A 19,916-nucleotide genomic window follows, 5' to 3' on the forward strand; every position below is an offset into this window, starting at 1 on the left:
GGCAAACGCTGAATTAAAATTATCCCGAAGACAAGAACATTCAAATAATCTAGTCATTTCTCATTTAGCAAATTATGTAATTTTCTGTATCTAAGGAAAATCATGAGATATATCATTAATATTAATCATCTTAAGTGATGTTAATTGATTTATTGTTTCATCACTCACTCACTCATTCACTCTCAAACACACACACAAACACACACACACATCAAATATACACTCAACTCAACATTTTATTCATTTTCCAGTGGGAAAAATGTAAAAGCAAACCTGTATAAGAGGGGTGTAGCAGGGAGCGCAGTCCCGAGTGATTGGTGAAGCAGGAGGAGTGGCCCAGGAGTGTAGGGACCTTGTGGGAGAAAGACAGTGAACTCTGCAAGCATCCAGACCAGCAACTGCCATTACCTTAAGTTTGGGTAGACAACAGAAAGAAGAATGTAGTCAGTGAAAACTAATACTTGTACTACTATGTAATGACTCAAAGAATAGACAAAGGTACGCCTTGTACCTGCTGCTGCACCAGGTGTAGTGGAAAAGCTGTACAGGGTGACGATGGAGGAGCATCATCCTGACTACTTCTTCTGCGAAGACACTCAAAATTGAATGTTGGTCTGGCCGAGGCTGAGAGGACAAACCCAAAGTCTGGTTATTAGAATTTCAAAAATATAAAATACATTTATCTGCATTGATGATAAAAAAAAAAACTAGGAACTTCTTTCTCTGCATCTTTAAGCCTATCCAAAACAACAAGACAATAGAACATTTAGATCTAGGGTCAGAACTGCAGGACGGAAGCAGAGCTTAATGTTTTTGGAGAATTAAGCTTTCTTCTTTTTCTCCCCTTCTTTTGGTTGCTCCCTTCAGGAGTCGCTATAGCAAATCAACCTCTTGCAAATAACCCTGTTCTCTATATCCACTTGTCTCAGACCAACTAATTTCATGTCCTCTGTCCCTCCATCCATAAATCGTCTTCTCTTTGGTCTTCCTCCAGGGCTCCTGACTGGCAGTTCCAAACGTCAATATCCTTCAACCAATATTGTCACTATTCCTCCTCTGTACATAACCAAACAATCTCAGTCTGGCTTCTCTGACCTTGTCTTCTTCATCTAACATGTTCTGTCTCTTGGATGAACTCATTCCTGATACTATCAATCCTCGTCACTCTAAAGAGATCCTAAAATGTTCATCTCTGCCACCTCCAGCTCTGCTTCCTGTATTTTCCACAGTGGTACTATCACTAAACCAGAAAGCATTGTTGGTCTTACCACTGTCATGTACACCTTATCTTTCATTCTGGCTGATACTCTTTTGTCACACTTTTCTCCACCTCTCTTCACCAAGTTTCTTTATCTCTCTTCCACGTTTGCCATTGCTCCGGACTGTTGACCCAAAGTATTTGAAATCTTCTTCCTTCTTTATCTCAACTCCTTGTAGCCTCATCCATTGCACTAGTGTCCCTCTCATTCAGACATATGTATTCTGTCTTGCAGTAGAATTAAGCTTTCTGCTAGTTGATCAATAACCTGCAAGATGCTTGGTGGCCAAGAGAACTGATTGTCTCATTCTAAAGTTACAAGAATAATGGAGACTGGCAAGTTAAGACAACAGTGATGGCCTGAGGCATCCCTGTTGTTGCTAAAACTTGAGCTGCACTTGAAGAAAATGAAGTAAATCCCAGGTCATATTTTGGGAAGGGGTTCAACTTCAAGTGCAAGAAAACCTCTATTTTTTAGTCCTAATACTTTACCAGAGAGGCACTTCAAACAGCTTATGAAAAGCTAGAAAATAATTAAATGAAAGAGGAATAACATAGATGAATTTAACGGAAAAAAAAAATTACATATGGATGGGTGTTATGGTTGAGGATGGACAGAGTGCCATATAGATTTCAAAGTTATAGCTGACCCTAATAGTTAGATATATATAATTTTGGGGGGGTGTATGGGAAAGTTTGAACAGTAAATACCGGTACCTTCTACATCATGTAGGTTTTTTATAATTTCATGTGTAAAAGAAGATATATATGATATGTACAAATGTTGGTTAAAGTATTATATACTCACATTGCTGCAATGGACTTTATATCTGGTCTCTACGAATGTCAAATCAAGCAAGTGAAAATTTCTTTTCCCTGTCTGCATTTTTAAATGAGTTACTTTTGACTTTGACTTTGTTCCCTTAAAGTAGAATTTTATTGCTACTTTAACTGGAGCTTAAACAAATATTTGTTAAACATAAATGAATATAAACCAACTAGGATACCTCACCTTGAGGCGAGGGTAAAAACCATCTCCGAGGTGACTGCCGATCATCTGGGCAGATTGGCTGTTGGTCATTGTCATCGTAGCTATCAGACTGGGGGTCATCTTTAGAGACCTGGAGGTCAGAGTCCACCGCTGCATCATGGCGGTCCTTATTGGACAATCTACAGAAATAAAGATATAACCCACAATAAACATTCTCTATTGAATAAGGCAACTTCTACATGATCTGAACCAGCAAATGAGAACAGAGAACATCACCATCAAGATTGGCTTTTTCTTAATTATTCTTTACACATAGAAATTGTAGAAATAAGATGACAGAGACATCTGCTGCTACAAAGTAGATTCTGCAGACAAACTGTGACTTGGTGGGCTACAAACAAAACTGCAGGAAAGTTCAATTTTGTTGCTGATACTTTTTGTTTCCCACATTAACTTATTCTATCAGCACCTGTCCCTTGTGAGCATAATGTTGTCCTCTTCAAACTCCTCTCCGCTGAAGTATTCTCCTGAAGCTCGTTCGTCTTCGCTGTCTTGTGCCCCAAGTTCCTCACGACAGATAGTGGGGTAAACACACCAACCACCCTCTGACCTGGTGTCCAAAGTCAATTCAGTCATGTTTATCTGTTCTGTGAGTATCTATTGCTGTTTACTTGTGTTTTATAACAGATACACCACGTTTCCTCCGTTGTCTGACATCAGCTGTAATTAAACTAATAAATCTAATTGCAATCGCCTGCATGATTTTTTTATTCCATTTAGTGCAATGCAAAAACTGTTTAAATCAAATTTATGCGAAAGAAATCTGACTGTAAGACCAAGAACATACCTAATGTAGGCCTCATAGTAGCGTGTCCTTCTCCGAGGAGGGAAGAGATGTCAGTCAGATGCAGAAACGTGTTTCGAAAAGCACAGGAAGATGAAAAGAGATTGCATGCAAGGGCACATAACCTCTTAGAGCATTTCAATGTGTATGTTTGCAAAGAAGGGGAAGACATGCAATTCTAATAGATAACATTACTTGGGTAATATGTGCACAATATACAGTCATAGCCAAAAGTTTGGAGAATGACACTTTCACAAAGTCTGTTCCTTCAGGGTTTTTTGGTGTTTGCCAGATGTTTCTATGGTTGTGTCATTCTTAATACTTTTGGCTTTGACTGTATTAAGAACTGTATGATAGCAAGAGTATTTTAAATCAAACTTGTGTCTTTATGAGATATCAAGCATTTATCAGGATCGAAACTGAAAGCATGACCAAAGACTTAAAAAGATAATTGCCTCTGGAACAGAAAATCCCAATGATGAACTTTAATAACTGATTGCAGATGTAGCTGTATGAGACGTGATGTGGTATAATACAGCAATGGAAAATACATTTGAATATTACATTTTGATGGTCACCATTGTAAACAAAAATGCCAAAAAACCTGAACTGATGGTCAGCAGTTCAATAATCTGGCCTTACATTCCAGTATATGTATACATATATATATATCAGTATATACTGTATATATGTAAAGAATATACACCAATCAGCCAGAACATTATGACCACTGGCAGACCAAGATGGGATTTACAGGGCTGCCAGTGAACATTTTGTCTTTCAATTTGATTGTTAAACTCTTAAAATGGGCAAATGTAAAGATGTCAGTGTCAAAATGTAGTGGGTGATGATTGATTTAGACCATCTCCAAAACTGAAGCTCCTGCTCTGGCCTTCAGTGATCGGTACCTTCCAAAATGACAATAAAGTGGATCTGAAAGGGTTGTCCAATTGAGCATTTCGGAAAAACGCCCCATATCACTACCTCTAGGACTTGAGGGATCAGCAACTAATGTCAAGGTGCCAGATATCAGAGAACACATTTGATAATCTGACTGGATTCACGCTTTGAAGGACCAAAACTGTTTGGAGGGGAAAATGGGTAGGCCCCCCACATCAGACAGGTGGTCATTATGTTGTGGGAAATCTGCATATGTGTGTGTATGTGTGTGTGTGTGTGTGTGTGTGTGTGTGTGTGTGTATTCCATTATGAATGGTTTAATGTTCAATTCATATTTAAATCCTTACAAAATTAGTGTAATATATACAATAAATGAAATATCAACCTTATAACTAGATGCTCTTGTTTACTTTTGCAGCCCAATAGTGATTAAGTAAACCAAAAAATCATCAATAGGTTTCAGCCAACTGACCTGGTGTGTGAAATTTGAGGCTGTTGGTTGCTGGACACTGGTGATCCAGCTTTTGTGGAGGAAGGATGGTCTTGCCTTAACAAACACTTCTGCTGCCTCCCATTGGTCATTGAGAGAAGTGAGGGCACATTGGCATTGTTGAGGTTGGCATTGGAAGGTATTGGCGATAGTTGGAAAGTGGAATTACAAAGGGGGTGTTCAGAGAGACGAGGACTGTGATAATGACTGTTATGCTGGATGGGCGATGAGTTCATTTCTGTCTCCTTGTCTCTGTCTCTGTCAACAGGTCTTGCACAGGTTTGTGTGAGTTCAATAGAGGCACGGCAGGAAATGGGAAGGATCTGAAGTGGACGCTGAGTGACAGTGGTAGGGTGAGCGGAGCCTTGCGGATTCCCACTAACATGGTTGATGTGGTTTCCAAAAAGACCACCATTACGCTGCAGAGAGATGCCGGTTACCAGTGAGAAACAAAAAAAAGCGTTCTAATTAATTAGACTTCAAACCACCATCTCTACCATATCGTGTTTCCGATGTGTTTATTTTAAATGGCTTGTTGTTGACCTCTATTATTGATATAATAGCAGGAAGGGCATAAAAATGAATATGTAATATTTCAGTGAAGATATTATGATGGAAGCCATGAGAGACAAGCAAGACATTTTAGGAAAGATTCTTTTTGTTGCTTTAAAACCTATTTTGTCATCACAAAGTCAATTTAAACTTGAATCAATTTAAATTTAAGCCAGTTTCGCACTGGAGTGAAAGCAATGCTTTTAAAAGCTTGGACCATAACATAAAATACATACAGGTATGAAAAAATAAATGAAAAATGGGGACATGTCCAATCTGACATGTAGATCAGATCCTAATCGCTCAAAAGTGATATAAAATATCATGCAGCATCCATCTTCTTACAGCAATTATAGAACCTCTCAAAAAATCATTTTTTGAGTATTTTTATTTGTAATAATGAACAGTCAGAGACAGTTCAATAATAGTGTATACCCTGTATATTTCCTCGTCATCCTCTTCATTTGCATCAATAAGTCCCTCCTCCTGCAGGTCACATGAAATTGCTCTACGTATCTCTGGTCCAATGTCATGCAGCGTGCGCAGGCCAGCCTGCAAAGAGAGTGGCTGTAACACCATATCTACCTGTTCATGCAAACAGTCTCGTCTTTTGAAGTCTAGTCATTTCAGTCTGATCTATAAATAAAATGAGTTGTAGGTATCAGGGTCAAATGGTGTGGATGCATCCGGCTCAGTGATTCATAAATAAAACTCTGTCTTTATGACTGGACTTGAGGACAAAGGATGTAAATAAGCAGTGGTTGTCCATTTCAACAGACTGAAAGACAAGCAGAAGTATCTTTACATGGCAAATTCATTGTAATGAAATAGTAGTGCCAATAATAAAAAAAACATAATAGGACAAATCATTCCAGGTGATCTGCAGTGTCATAAACGGAGAGACGATATCTGACAATCAAAGTGGGCATGGAAATGACACGCAACACTCACCTGTAGAGCCATAGTGGTGTTGAGCCTCTCAAATGAACGACGTCCAACGAGACCTTGCTCTTTGCGCCTCTTAAACTTCCTGAAGTAGTCCTGTATCAGGAAGGTGGCATAGAACTTCCCCACTGTTACCTCGTCATCTGAGTGAACAGACCAGACACAACCAAAGCCTCCCAGATCAACACCAAACACTGAAAGCCTCTACACTATGAAGCCGTGAACACATTCAGAAATAGAATCCTTCTTAGAAATCAAAACAAATTCTGCCTTTGGATATAATAGGACTGAAACATACTGTCTTCATCAGACTACATCAGAAGTAAAAACGGTTTATGTATTTCCTGCCAAAAAAACAACAGTAGAAGCGGCAGGAGGCTATTTGAAAAGACAAATGCTAGACATTGAAAGAAAACAACTCGAACAATAAACTCTGATAAAAACAACATGAAAGATGTTCATGACTAAAACGCTTGTGATTTAATGGCAGAGCTAACATCAACCTTTAAGACTCAACTACACACACACAGATATCAGCTATGTCCACATAGCAGCTATGAAAAAAAAACAACTGCTATTGGCTAAGGATGAATGTGGCTGCCAAAATTAATCAAAAATTCCAGTTTATATGTTCCCCATCTGGCCCTGCTCATTTCCTTTGGGCAAAAATCTGGCACACTTGTCCAGTGCCAAAGACCTAGTCAAGTTGTTACAGCTGACAGGAACTGTCCAAAACACTCCTGACCGACACGGCACCTGAGCCAGTTGCGCTTTTACAAGGCTACACTATCTGGTGTACAGAGTAAAATCCAAAAATAAAAAGACATATGCATGCAAGTTCCAAGTGTAACCCTCTGACACCTAAGTACGCTAAATTAGGACAAACACAATACACAAAAATAAATCTACCACACAGAACATGACACACTAACAACTTAAGAAGCAACCTAGATACACAATGCAACATTGGTATATAAATTCATGCAGGGAAGCAGTGAAGTTCATTCAAGCATCGAGGGGCAATTTTACAGTCTAGAGTGAGAAAACAGACACTAAATTTAGCTAGAGGTGATGCTCTAACTGCACACACGGTTGCCATGCAGGAGGCTTATCAAGCGCAGCTCTGATTCACTCAGATAAGGGAGTTGCTGAAGCAGATTGGGGAAAGAGACCAAAGTCTAAAAAACTGCGGCTGCATAAGAAATGCTGGAAACGTGGGTTTTTCGTTCGGAGGTTGGTTTTTTTTTTAGTTTGTTTTTATAGTTTCCTGGCCACCTTTTCTTGAACCATTTGAAATCACGATGAATCAAGTAAAGGTGACAAGGTTGAACGGAAAAGGAAACGTCTATCTCTTAAATTCGAATATTTTTGGTTTCGGTTTGGCACCAATCGATGTAAAATCAGTTTCCACACATCTGACACAGCCAGAAAGAAACTAAGAAAGGCTCAGACCAGAAATAAAGCATGTGCATTTACTTTTATGACTTTACCGCAGCGAAAAAGTTCTTATTGATCAGAATTACATGTATGTGCTTTATATTTTTAGTTTGTAAAACTATGTTGTATCACGTTGCCCCATGATTATCGATAGATAACCTAAATAAATCTTGTTAGTATTGAGATTGTTGGAAGAAATATCTAATTCTGTTAAACTAAGAAAATATATAAAGTATAAATATATAAAGTATTTAGTAAGCTAACTCTAACTTAACAAGAAAATTGCTTGGAAATGCAAAAAAAGAAGCAAGCATAAATTACTCTACCGAAAATTAACCTGAATGATGGTGAAGTAAAACAATTTCAAAACTACCACACAAAAAAAAGTATGGAAGTGAGGAACCAATAAGCAGAATTAGCAAAAACAAACATTCTGAGAGGATTTTCATGGATTTTAAGACGAATTATTTGATTTTCAGTCAATTTTTCCTCTTACATGCATTAGAGGGTGGGGAAAAGGTTAATTATTTCTGAGGAAAACATTTATTTCTCATTTATAAAAAAAATTGTAGTTGAAATTGAAAAATCTACAGTCCAGTTCTGATTAATCTAAAGATGGTTATTTGCATAGATGTCAGTTATAACGAGATTAATTGAAAAATGGTACATGATGAAGTTACTTGAACTAATTAGTGTGTGAAGTGTTTAATATGTCAAATAAAAATATTGATCCTGATCGTTGCTTTACTTTCTGAGCAGAGCCTGGTGATATTTGAAAGCGAGGTTTCAGTAGCTCATGCCACCAGACTAAAACAGAACTGCCTCAGAGAGCCCAGGGTCGCAGAAAGAGAAGAGGCAAAGCAACTCTAAAGAAAGCTGTGGGAGACAGAAGCTTGGCAGAAAACATTCAAAACAAAGAGAAGCATGAGGGACTACTAAACACAAAGACATACAACTGGATATGGTCTGAGGACTAAGATCTACAACATAAAGATGGTTGAAGGACATGAAACAACCTCAAAATATAGACAAGAACATGTAAATCTGTGTCAACATACTTAATTCAGTAATGGTGGCTCAGCACAGGGGTTCACAAGGTGATTAAAGAGTTAAACTATATCAAATTTGAATAACGTGAAAAGGCTTGTTTTTACAAGAACATTAAGTCAGGACGTTATTGGACAAGTTTTGTTTTTATGAAGCAAATTTACATTATTGAGAGTAAAAATCAAATACTGTTCATGTAAGTTGCCGCAAGTTTGAGATATCTAAAATAAACAAATAAATGACCCAACACTTCCTAAAATCAGTTTGTAGAACAAACCTAAAAATAAGTAGCCTAAAATGTTTTAAAATCAAAAGATTGTTGAAAGTAATCTCCTCATTCTTCTTCTTATCATAATATACTATATTATTATTATTACATTATTTCCTGATTCAATGTTAAAAACACTAGATGTGCTTTTGATGTGCATGCTCATGATTTAATAAGATTAAAAAATGTTGTTCTATCATACAAGTCTTGCTTTTAACTTCATACTCCTGTTTAGCTAGATCAACTTGCAAGAATTCGGAAATAAAGAATTTTGATAAACTTCAAAATTACTTTATCTATGTTCCATGGATTTACTAAAAAGAAACGACAGAACTAGCACATCATATGTTCAATTTTGATGTTAAGACAACCTGCTCTTGACCCTTCTCTTATTTATTCTTCTTTGTGCAGCACTTTAAAGGAAAGTACTTTATGAATGTATTATCATGAATAGTAGTAATATTGTCATTATTAATGTTATGCACTAAAACAAATGTTCAACATTTTGTCTGCAGCTGTAAAACCATCTTGGGATCTAAATAAAGTGATAAAAGCTGAGGGATGGAGGAAGTACATTCAGCACTATAGAGATTAACCTTCACCACAACTGCTGATTCTGGCAGAAGCAGCAGTGAACTGGAACATGTCTGACAGTGATACGTTTTTGTGAACACAGTATTTTAGACCTCTATCTTGGAGGCTTGTGTGGTTTGGTCAGTTCATGATCTCCCCTGAAGCCAAAGCAGATGCTAAAAGACACTGAGGGGATCAATGACATTATTAATCTTATTGTTCTTATTTTCTTTTACCCTAAGTTTCAGGAAATGTGGATATTTTATTGGAGTTATTGGAGTTTAAAATATCATCTTATCTTAATTGTAAGAGGGGTATCAGTTTTATTTATTGCATTTTATGTCTTGTGTAATTTTCTGTCCATGAGCTAATTGGGGATAATGATCATTTGTTCTCATTTGACCGATCCTGTCCTCATACTTGATTAAATGCACCTCATATTACATTTGACGTGTCCCTTGCTTTGGATTCCATTGGTGTGAACTCTTGGGCAGGTTATCAAGGCTGATGCAGTCAGTCTTGTCCACGAGAGCCTTTATGTACATAATGACCACTGACCGCCTGCAGGGGGAACCACTTGATCCAGAAGCTTCATACTCGTCCTCTTCCATATCTTCTTGATCACAGCTCTCAATTCCTCATTGGCTTGTTCCAGGTTACCTTGGAAACAGGACAAAATAGTAGTGAGAAGTAAAGGGGGCAGGACAGTGTCCAAGATCAGCTAAGTATGTTGAAAATGTTATAAATGCACACAAATCCTGTTAATTTTTTTACCACTGTGTCAATTTCATAGATTTTATTCTCGTTTCTTTTATATATGTATTTGTGTTTATGTATGTGTCCGTACGGTATCCTTTAGTGTCGAGCAAGGCACATTGTAAATAAATGTATGATTATTATTATCACTATTGTTATTATTTTGAACGCTAATTCACTGAAATTTGACCACCCTCTTGTGGAGGAATTTTGAAAGAACATCAAGTTAGGGCAAACAATAAGAAATAATAGACAAAAGAATGAAGCTCAAATTAACTCAATCTACCGAAACAAGACATTTCTAGAGAATATAAGAATTTGAAGTTGATTAATAATTGCGTATCTCTTTACAATTTATGCCTCCACCCTGATTGAAAATGTTTTGTGATTAGAAACAATAAATCATTCCAGTTTGTTATCTACACATTTTTCAGTGGGGATGCCAGTGCCTATCCCAGCTGTCATTGAGTCAGAGGCGGGGGTACACATGGAAGCGGTTGCCAGTCAATTGCAGGGCCTCATATAGAGACAGACAACCATTCCCTCTCTCATTCACACAACTGTGCACTTTTTCCACTGTGGGAGGAAATGTTATGCAAACTTCACCCAAAAAGGCCCCCTGTGAGATTTGAACCTGGGTCATTTGTGCTGTGAGGCAGAAGCGCTAACCATTGCTAACTAATGAGCCACTGTGTTGACAGAAACAAAAATATTTCATGTTATATCATTTCTTTTATGCTTTAACATGTAAAAATGTTACCTTATTAGGTAAAAGTCATACAAAATGATAACTTAATCTCTACTAGAAGTATCTTTAGTATTAACATAAACTGATGTAAATTCAAGATGAAAGGATGACTTTACTTTTTATATGCAGGAACATCAGAGTGAAAAATGTATGATTGCTTGTATGAATGCTCAGTGCTGATGCAAGAATATATTCTCATGTTATGCTTCAAATGCCACTTATAGATTGTCCGATCTGCATACACATATCTGCGATTGTGAATAACAACGTAGCCTCACCTTCTGTTTTAATCTTCAGAGCAGTGCGAACCAGAGCAAACAAGGTGGCATTAAACATAACGGTTCCATCACTGTTCAGAGGCATGTTCATTGCTACCAGGCGCTGAAAACATGTTCAGGGAAATGTTGTTAAGACAGTCAATAGGTCTGAATACAATTGTTTAAGGATGGAAAACAACAAATTCATCTTCTGCTCCTGCACTCGAGGAAAAGCACCTTGCAGGCCACCCTGTGGGGGCAGAGCTTGCCGAAGCCTAGTGGAGGTTGGATCCTTCTCAGTAGAGTCACAACATCAAGATGCTTTATCCTTCCCCTGAGGAGAAAACAAACAAAAAGAAAAAAAATATGAACATTGGATACAAAGAAACATGGCCATTCTGATTAGCCAGCAAATCCACCAAATACCTGAGGAGTATCACTAACAGGAGCTAAAACACAAATATTTTGACTTACTTGGCTTCGGGGTCATATTCTGACCAGATCCTTTTGAATTCATCGAGGTGATGTGGGCCAAGAATTGACCAATCACGTGTAAGATAGTCAAAGTTATCCATGATGACAGCAACAAACAGGTTGATGATCTGAAACAGGACATTATACTACCATTAATCTATGAACCTGTTCACACGTGTCCAAACATCACATGTGTCTTAAGATTACCAGGAAAGCACAGAGCATGTAGAAGCTGATGAAGTAAATAATAGCGAAGCCACTGCCGCAGGTTCTCTCCTCTCCGGGGTTGTAGTCGGACTCTGAGTCACATAGCTTCCCGGGTAGACATGCCAGCATTATCTCCTGCCAGGCCTCCCCTGTGGCACATCTGACATTGGCAAGTCATTTGCTGGTTAATATTCCATATCACTGTGTTTTGTTTTGTTTTTTGTGTCGTCTTATGATTCAGGTCAGACAAAGGCAAACCTGAAGAGCATCAGGACTGCTTGAGGGAAGGTTTGAAAGTTATTGTTGCGGTTGATTTGTGTTCCATCCACCATAGCTATTTTCCCAAAAACCTATAAGAGGAAAAATGCGTAAATAAAAGTATGTAGCAGTGACATTCAGGTTCAGTTAACATGAAGACAGTCTTTTACCTGCATTCCAATTACAGCATAGATGAAGAAGAGCATTGCAATAAGCAGAGCAACATAGGGAAGAGCCTGTGAGAGAATAAACAGAACAGTCTTCAGTCACTCACTTGTTTGATGTACACTGTGCCTGCAAAATAAGACACTTCAAAGACTGGTGCAGTTGGTAGGGGTTTGTGGATTGTATCTACTGTACAGTTTACTGCCAGGTCATATGAACAACAACATTTTTTTTTTTTCATTTTGCCTGTAAACATCACAGTGCATTGGAAATGGCACAGCAGGCCCTGATAATATGTGAACACAGAAAAAGAAGTGTTGTGGTCATTGGAGAAATAAATACATGGAAAAACACATATTACATGTAGAATATGTACATTATGATAATCCATCACTACTTCATCATTTCAGATTCAGTTCAAAATCACCTGAAAGGATTTAATGAAAGTCCACAGCAGAGTCCTGATACCCTCCCCCCTGCTAAGCAGTTTGACCAGTCTCATCACTCTGAACAGGCGGAAGAAGGTGATTGAGATGCGAGCGCTGTCCTCTGTGTTCTGTCAAGAAGGAAATGTAAAATCAGATAGGTGTGAAGAAATAAAATGTCATCTTTATACACTAACGGATTGCTCATGTGTGTGTTTTAAACACATGGTATGTATATTCATGTGAAAAAAACAAACACTACACATTTGTTTTCTTTCTGCATCTCTGCAGTTAAGACAATGAGCATGGAAAGAAACAGTGCTTTACAAGCCACAAAAATAGCTGGAGGATGTACGCACACAATTTTGAGGCTGGGTAATATAGAAAACATTAAATATCATGGTATGGTGACCGAGGTATTTCAAATATCTAATATCACACATTTACTGCATTGCCATTTAAAGTTTTAGAATATATGTTTACCTTATAGAAAAATAGTAAAATAAAAGCATTAAATGATGCAGCTTAATTGATCTTAATATGTACTGCTTTGATTTGATACAAAAATGTAATAATACTACTTTATTTATAGTCTGATATTATTCTGTACATACTGTTTTCCTTTAATTCCTCAATTTGCTTTCACAGACATAGAATATAATATATTTAATTCTATTTTTGACTGTATGGTGGAAACTTATAAAGCTGTGTTTCCTTGAAGCTTCTTGCTTATTTTTTGCGGGGAAATTTTAAAGTCTATTTTACATCTTTTGCCAGATTTTTTTAATGAGATTTTAAAACACATTTTTTTCTATCATCATGAAAAATGATAGAATCATTATGACAAAAAGACTGTCTGCTGAAAGGTGGAATTACTAACACACAATTTATTTTGGAAGGGAACTGCTAAAAATTAATTCAATTGCAAAATTGTCATATAAAATACAGTGCTCTGGTTATATTCTTAACATTCACACTACACCTTTGATGAGAAATCACACTCCAAGCAAGCAGTGAAGTGACAAATATGTAGTTGTAGTCTGGAGGCAAACATGTAATACTCAAATGTGGAAATGACACAAAAGACCAGAAAGTGCTATCTGTTCTCATCTGTCTCATGCACCAAGACAGGACAAGACGTCGTCCGAACAAGAGTCTGGACCAAAATGGAAAAAGCCATATGGATTTGAAACAAGACTGACAAACACTGAGAATTCAATCCGACCCTCAGACTTTCAAAAACTCAGGCAGGAAACATAATGGTGTTTTCATCAAAAAATGGATGACAAAGACTGACAACATAAGTTGTTATGCTTTGACTCCCCAATGGTCACAAAAGGGCAGCAGGCTTTAACATAAGAGACGTGGCTTCTCCTTACCCCTGGTTCCACTATCACCTTGACGACAGGAATGGCTGCCGACTTGAAATCAAAAACCTAAAGTTAATCTGAGTTGCTCTGCCCAGCTGGACAGCAACAAAGACGATTCATGAGTCAATACTGCTACAAATGTCATCATAGTTATTTTAACCTTTGATTCAGTTGTCTGCTAATGACAGAAATAAAACAGCTTCTCTTCAAATAAAAACAGAACACAGTTACACTTTATAACAGAGAGACATCAGCGTAAAGCCTCATGCAAAAGCACTTCATTTTTTTTTTTTTGGAGCAATACTGTAACATCAGGCACTTAAAGCATGAGGTGAATGAGGTGCATGCAAACAGTTGACCCGATTTACAACCGATATACTGTTAGTTTATCCTTTCCATAACTCCATTATTGCTAGTTGTAATTAATTTAAAATCACTGCTTTCGATCCTTCTCTCTGACATTTTTTTCTTTTGAATACTTTTATGACCTTTGCAAATGTCATTTTTTTCCACTTGAAGAAGTAGACCTGGTGTACCCCTGCAATCTTTTTGTTGCCATTTGCCTGACTCTTCTCTTGTTTCAGTCTTTTACTGAAAAAAACCCGCTCAGGCATTTCTTTTCAAGCCACCACAGTCTGAAACTTGATATAATTTATTCAGAAACACTAAACACATTACAATAGACATTTAACCTTTCAATAACTAAAATGACTTGAAATAACTGGTACTCTCACCAGCATCCTAAGCGGAAAGAAATTTAATTAACCATTAAAGCGAAGGGGTTAAACACTGCTAATAACACGCTGAAGGTCAGACATAAAGTACTAAGGCGTGATAGTGGTTTGTCTCATATGATCACAGTTCACAGAACGTGTCAAATACCACAATTTCAAGTTGTAGATTTTTTTTTTCAAAGAGGATTAGAAGGTGATAAAATGTTTTCTTTCGCATCCAGAAAATTTATCAAAAGTAGAAAAAATGAATGGTCGAATCACAACAAAGTTGAGGGCAGTTTAAGTATAAACATTAAAGGAAATATAAAGGTGCAAAAGACAAAGGATTTCTGTGTGTAATATGGGTACGCTTCTAAATATTCTCGGCAGTCTGTACTATGGAACCATTTAAAATACATTAAACATAAAAGAAGAGAAGGGGCAATCCTGCAGGAAACATGCAATCAGGACCTGTGAACTAACACATAGAGCATCCCTGCAGTAGCAATAAAACAGATTCCATTTATCCACATATAAACAATACAATTAAACAGTTAAGTATTATAAATGCATGAATTATTTTTTTTAAATAGGACTGATAGATTTACAAATAAAACCATTTTGTAATTACTAACTGTCAGTGGATAAAGCAGCTTTAGGCAAGGATGGAAAAAGAATCTTGAAGCATTACTGAAAAGCCATATAGATTAGAGCACCAATACATTGTTCGAAATTCTTAAACAGAATATTAATGTACATGGAACTCTGGAGCAAAGGCAATGTCTCTCTTTCTTGGGAAATCCTCAGAAAACAGGCAAGTATGTGCAAAAAATACATACTTACATTTATCTCAGTGATGGCAATGTCAACCACGCTACCCACAACAATTAAGGCATCAAACGTGTTCCATGCATCAGCAAAATAGTTCTGCAAGCACGGGCAATGAAGAACCACAGAAAAGGAGAAAGACAGAGAAAACAATAGGAAGGAAAGAGAGGAAGGGATAGAAAAATGTGAAAGATAGAAAGAGGAAAACGTCAAAAAGATTTGATTTAAATCGACAGAGTGAGAGTGAAATAAAAATGTTTCCTGTCACCAAGCCAGTGGGTGTTAAACTGGTTTATATTTTGTATTTTAAGTCAGACCCAAATCTCCCTTTCAAATTTATCATATTTTCTTTTTTCTGTTCTTTTTATTGTATCTTTTCATTCTGAGGCTGAAAGAAAGGCCCATAGCTGACATATAACTATTCACCAGGACTGAATAAGTTCAGAAACATGGCTGTGTCAAAACTTTTTTGAAGAATTTAGTTTTAAGCACAAGTGTGGGACTAAGGTCAAAGCACAAAAGCAAAAGATGAGCTTAGTTTTAATATTTTGGTGAGGGTTGATCTCCATCACAGCACAGGGTTGGATAAGGGCTGGCCATTCAACATGTACCATACCAGTTTTTCTCAAGATGACAAAGTAAAGAGGAAAACACTATATAATGAAATAAAGAAAATACAATATTTTGCGCCTTCCAACACAAGCTCTCTTTAGGTGCAGGCTTAGCATAGATACAGACCAGTTTTTCTCATTAAGCTATAGTGTGAATCTCTTTGCAACAATAGCTTTGGCCATTTCCATTATGGTTAAAGCCCCAGATTAAACATGATTAAACTGCGGTCTACACTTGTTGTAAGTTCATTATAATTGCAGTTGTCCTTACTTAAAAATAAGGTTTTATTATACTTTGCCTTTAAAATATATGTTTCTTGCTGGTAACTGCTTAAATGAGACATCCGGCAATCCATCCTCATGTGTTCCCTTACATGGTGCCCACCAACGAAATAACAGTGAAAAACAGAGTCAAGATCTAGGTTCCCAAATAGAAGCTAAGATAACGTTGCACTGGTGGATCTATAGAGACAGAAAATAAAAACACACGCACATCCACTGCCCAGTCAGGGATGGGTGGTAGATAAAAAAAACGACTTAGGCAAGTTTTGAAAAAATCCGCGAACCAAAAATGCTCCAAAAAGAAAAGATGATTTATTTTAAATATAACACACGATTCTCGCATGCATGACGTTTCGAGCAAAAACTAGGCTCTTCCTCAGATGCTTACTGGAGATATGTGTTTACAAATACGTTACTGTGGTGCCATTTTTAAAGAAAAGAGAATGATCATGTGATTGATTCCCTCCTTTGTTTTTTGCACGCCTCTTGTTGGATGTATGATGTCCTTTTAACATTTTAACATTATAACATTATCTTCACTACTTTTCGAGAACCGATACTTTTTAGCATTTTTACACATGTACAGATAGACACAAATGGGGACTGAAAAAACCTTTGTGATTGAAGGGCTTGAGCATACATCATAAAATATAAAGAAAAAAAAGAGGGGAACCCTCTTGCACACAGGCAAGAAATATAATATTAGAGTTTGGATTTCGTGCTCCACTATGCATGTCATTTATATGCTCAAATACCCCTGTGAGCTAGCGAATAAAGGAAAAACAAACAGACGACAGAAAATCCGCATCACAGAACACTGGAGCACCACAAGAAATCAGGTGACCTCCAGCCCTGTCGCGGGACATTTCAGGGAAGCAAAACATAATGTCTCGACCTTGAAATACCCAGGGACAGAGGCTGTAAAGTGTCCACGTAGAGGGGGCAGTCTATACTCCATCTAGGCACACTAGCCCCACAACCTTCTTTATAGTTCACATGTTTGTCCATCTGTGTTTGTCCACACCATAAATTCTTTCTGTCTATATTAGCTATATTAGTTTGCTCGGTTGGTCTGATCCCCCATGCAGATATTTTGTTTTTTTTATATATTTCATATTGTATGCTGAAGCCCTTCAATCGCAGAGGTTTTTTCAGTCCCCATATGTTTATATCTGTATATATGAAAAAATGTAAAATAGTATCGCTGTCTCGGGTCAGTTCCCGAAAAGTAGTGAAGAAAATATTACATGTTACAATGTTAAAAGGACATCATATATCCAACAAGAGCCATGCAAATAAAAAAAGGGAATCAATCACATGATCATTCTCTTCTCTTTAAAAATTGCACACAATGACAATGGTAAACACATATCTCTGGTAAGCATCTGAGGGAGAGGCTAGTTTTTGCTCCGCACGTCATGCATGTGAGAATAAGTGTTTTGTGTTATATGTAAAATAAATTCTTTACCTTTTTGGAGCATTTTTGGTGTGCAGATTTTTTTCAAAATTTTACTGGATCTATAGACACCCTGAACTCCTGTGAAACAACCAACTTGGCGCTGGAGATGCAAGAGTGAAAAAAAAAATTATATCATACTGAATGTAATTGCTCATAGCTATGCATTGATACTTGGACTGGTCCTACACTGGTGCAAAAATACAGCCAAATGTCAGAAATGTTTTTCTCTATTAGCATATATTTGATCTCTGTATGCCCTATAAACATTTAGTTCATGACAGATGTAACAGATTTGCTTCATAAGCAGACACTAGATCAAGCCAAGCTACAGGGAGAAAATGAAATTAATAAAGGAAGGAGGGAGAAGCGAAGAGGTGTGAAGGAAGGAGAGAAAGCAGTGAGGTGGCAGCCGGAAGAGGGACTGACGGAGCTGTAAATTCTACCTGGCTGAGTATGATGTCGACTACACTGCCGATCACCACCAGAGCGTCGAAGACATTCCAGGCGTCCCCAACATAGCCCTGAATATGGCACCATGCACAGCCAGTGGGAGGAGGGTGAGGGAGTAGGTGGTGCAGAGAAGAGGGAAGGAGGTGATGGTGGCATGGGCAATGGAGGGTGAGGAAATGGAGAGGATGAAGAAGGGGTTACAGCCAGAACCCCGAGGTAAGAGGGACAGGAAGAGTATATGAAGAATGGAAAAGGGGGGAGGCTATCAGATAAAAACTTCAACCAGAACCATTCTGGATATGAAATACCACGGAAAATGTAAATAAAAAAAATAAAAAAACATCTGCGCAGAGGTTTTTTTTTTAGAGAACCATTGAGATGGTTGTGCCGTATTTGCATTTTTCTTGCCTAAAAATTGGGGACATTGCATCATTTAAACACTCACTCTGGGTTTGAAGGCGATAAGCTTGAGTATCATCTCCACAGTGAAGACCCCAGTGAAAACCATGTTGAGGATATCCATGGCATAGTTAAACAGATGAGACTGACCGTGGTGCTGGAGAGAGACAAACTCAGCAGTCATATGTCACACCAGACCTTAAATGATGACACTATGAACATCTTTATAGACCCTCTAGTAATCTGCTTGAAACAAAACAGCAAGCTGTTAAAAACATTGCACAATGCAATGACCTCATGAAAACTGGAGGAAAACTGTACATGCTGGGGCGTATACAAAAGCATATTTGGTGTTAATCGTTGGGCTTGATTTTGCTAAATGTAATATACTGTACACACCCAGAGGTCAGAAAAGGGAAGTTGGTATGGATTACCACAGCACTTATATAACTGCTTCTTAATTTCTTCCTGATTTGTAAATAATATCCTTTGCTAATCCCTAAAGTAATTCCTTGATTAGTTTTTTAAGGCTATTTATGAGTAATTTGCTCCCCACATTAACTCCATAATTCTGAAAACATTTAAGTGCTTGGCAAAAAAGCATTGAGCAAAAAAGATAAAAAAGAAAAATACAAGGAACTTTAAAAAAAGATATCCTCACCATGGTCCATATCTGAATATAATAGGGAAATGAGTAATCACTATTCAAAAAATGAGAAGTAAATTCAATTTTCGAACACATATTGTATTGCATTATTCCAGTGCTTATTTACTTTCCAAAAAACAATTTCCTTACCATTATCTATGCGGCCTCTATTGTATTCATCCAGTAACTTTCTTTTATGAACTTTTGTTTAGCACACTGTATGAAATCCACTCAATTCAACCCAGAGAGAAATGCTCTACAGTAGGAGTATTGAAGACCATTGAAAAATGATTCTAAGAAGTTTCAGAGAAAACTCACAAGGTAGTTTAATGCTACTTTTCTTTCAGGATGGAATAAAGGGCACATACCTGTATGGCCAGACACAGGGTGTTCAGGATGATGAGGACAAACATCACATACTCAAAGCCAGTGGAATTGACCACATACCAGAACTTGTACTGGTATGGATTCTTAGGGATGTAGCGACGTAGAGGGCGAGCCTTGAGAGCATATTCTACACACTGACGCTAAATTAGCAGAGAACAGAAAAATACAAAGTCCCA

General features: G+C 37.4%; 1 protein-coding gene across 15 annotated transcripts in view; it reads right to left on the reverse strand.

The window, feature by feature from the left end:
* cacna1db (calcium channel, voltage-dependent, L type, alpha 1D subunit, b) overlaps positions 1-19,916 on the reverse strand; it is an 84,894-nt gene that overhangs the window by 5,877 nt on the left and 59,101 nt on the right. For 7 of the 15 annotated variants that reach the window (XM_086159259.1, XM_086159258.1, XM_086159254.1 and 4 more), the window contains 20 exons: positions 19,722-19,880; positions 18,754-18,864; positions 15,522-15,605; positions 13,975-14,016; positions 12,598-12,726; positions 12,176-12,241; positions 12,006-12,097; positions 11,748-11,907; positions 11,541-11,668; positions 11,304-11,400; positions 11,088-11,190; positions 9,864-9,965; positions 5,987-6,123; positions 5,471-5,587; positions 4,466-4,902; positions 3,097-3,123; positions 2,719-2,859; positions 2,271-2,428; positions 512-624; positions 274-408 (listed from right to left, as the gene is read on the reverse strand). In XM_086159259.1, coding sequence (XP_086015385.1) covers positions 274-408; positions 512-624; positions 2,271-2,428; positions 2,719-2,859; positions 3,097-3,123; positions 4,466-4,902; positions 5,471-5,587; positions 5,987-6,123; positions 9,864-9,965; positions 11,088-11,190; positions 11,304-11,400; positions 11,541-11,668; positions 11,748-11,907; positions 12,006-12,097; positions 12,176-12,241; positions 12,598-12,726; positions 13,975-14,016; positions 15,522-15,605; positions 18,754-18,864; positions 19,722-19,880 — 2,538 coding nt within the window. Of the gene's footprint in view, positions 1-273; positions 409-511; positions 625-2,270; positions 2,429-2,718; positions 2,860-3,096; positions 3,124-4,465; positions 4,903-5,470; positions 5,588-5,986; positions 6,124-9,863; positions 9,966-11,087; positions 11,191-11,303; positions 11,401-11,540; positions 11,669-11,747; positions 11,908-12,005; positions 12,098-12,175; positions 12,242-12,597; positions 12,727-13,974; positions 14,017-15,521; positions 15,606-18,301; positions 18,380-18,753; positions 18,865-19,721; positions 19,881-19,916 lie in introns of all 15 variants that reach the window. The other 8 variants (XM_086159264.1, XM_086159251.1, XM_086159253.1 and 5 more) reach the window with 4 other exon arrangements.

The sequence above is a fragment of the Fistularia commersonii genome, chromosome 14 (genome assembly GCF_037954325.1).
Source record: "Fistularia commersonii isolate RoL2024-O1a breed Wild chromosome 14, RoL_Fcom_v1.0, whole genome shotgun sequence".
NCBI classification, from domain to species: Eukaryota; Metazoa; Chordata; class Actinopteri; order Syngnathiformes; family Fistulariidae; genus Fistularia; species Fistularia commersonii.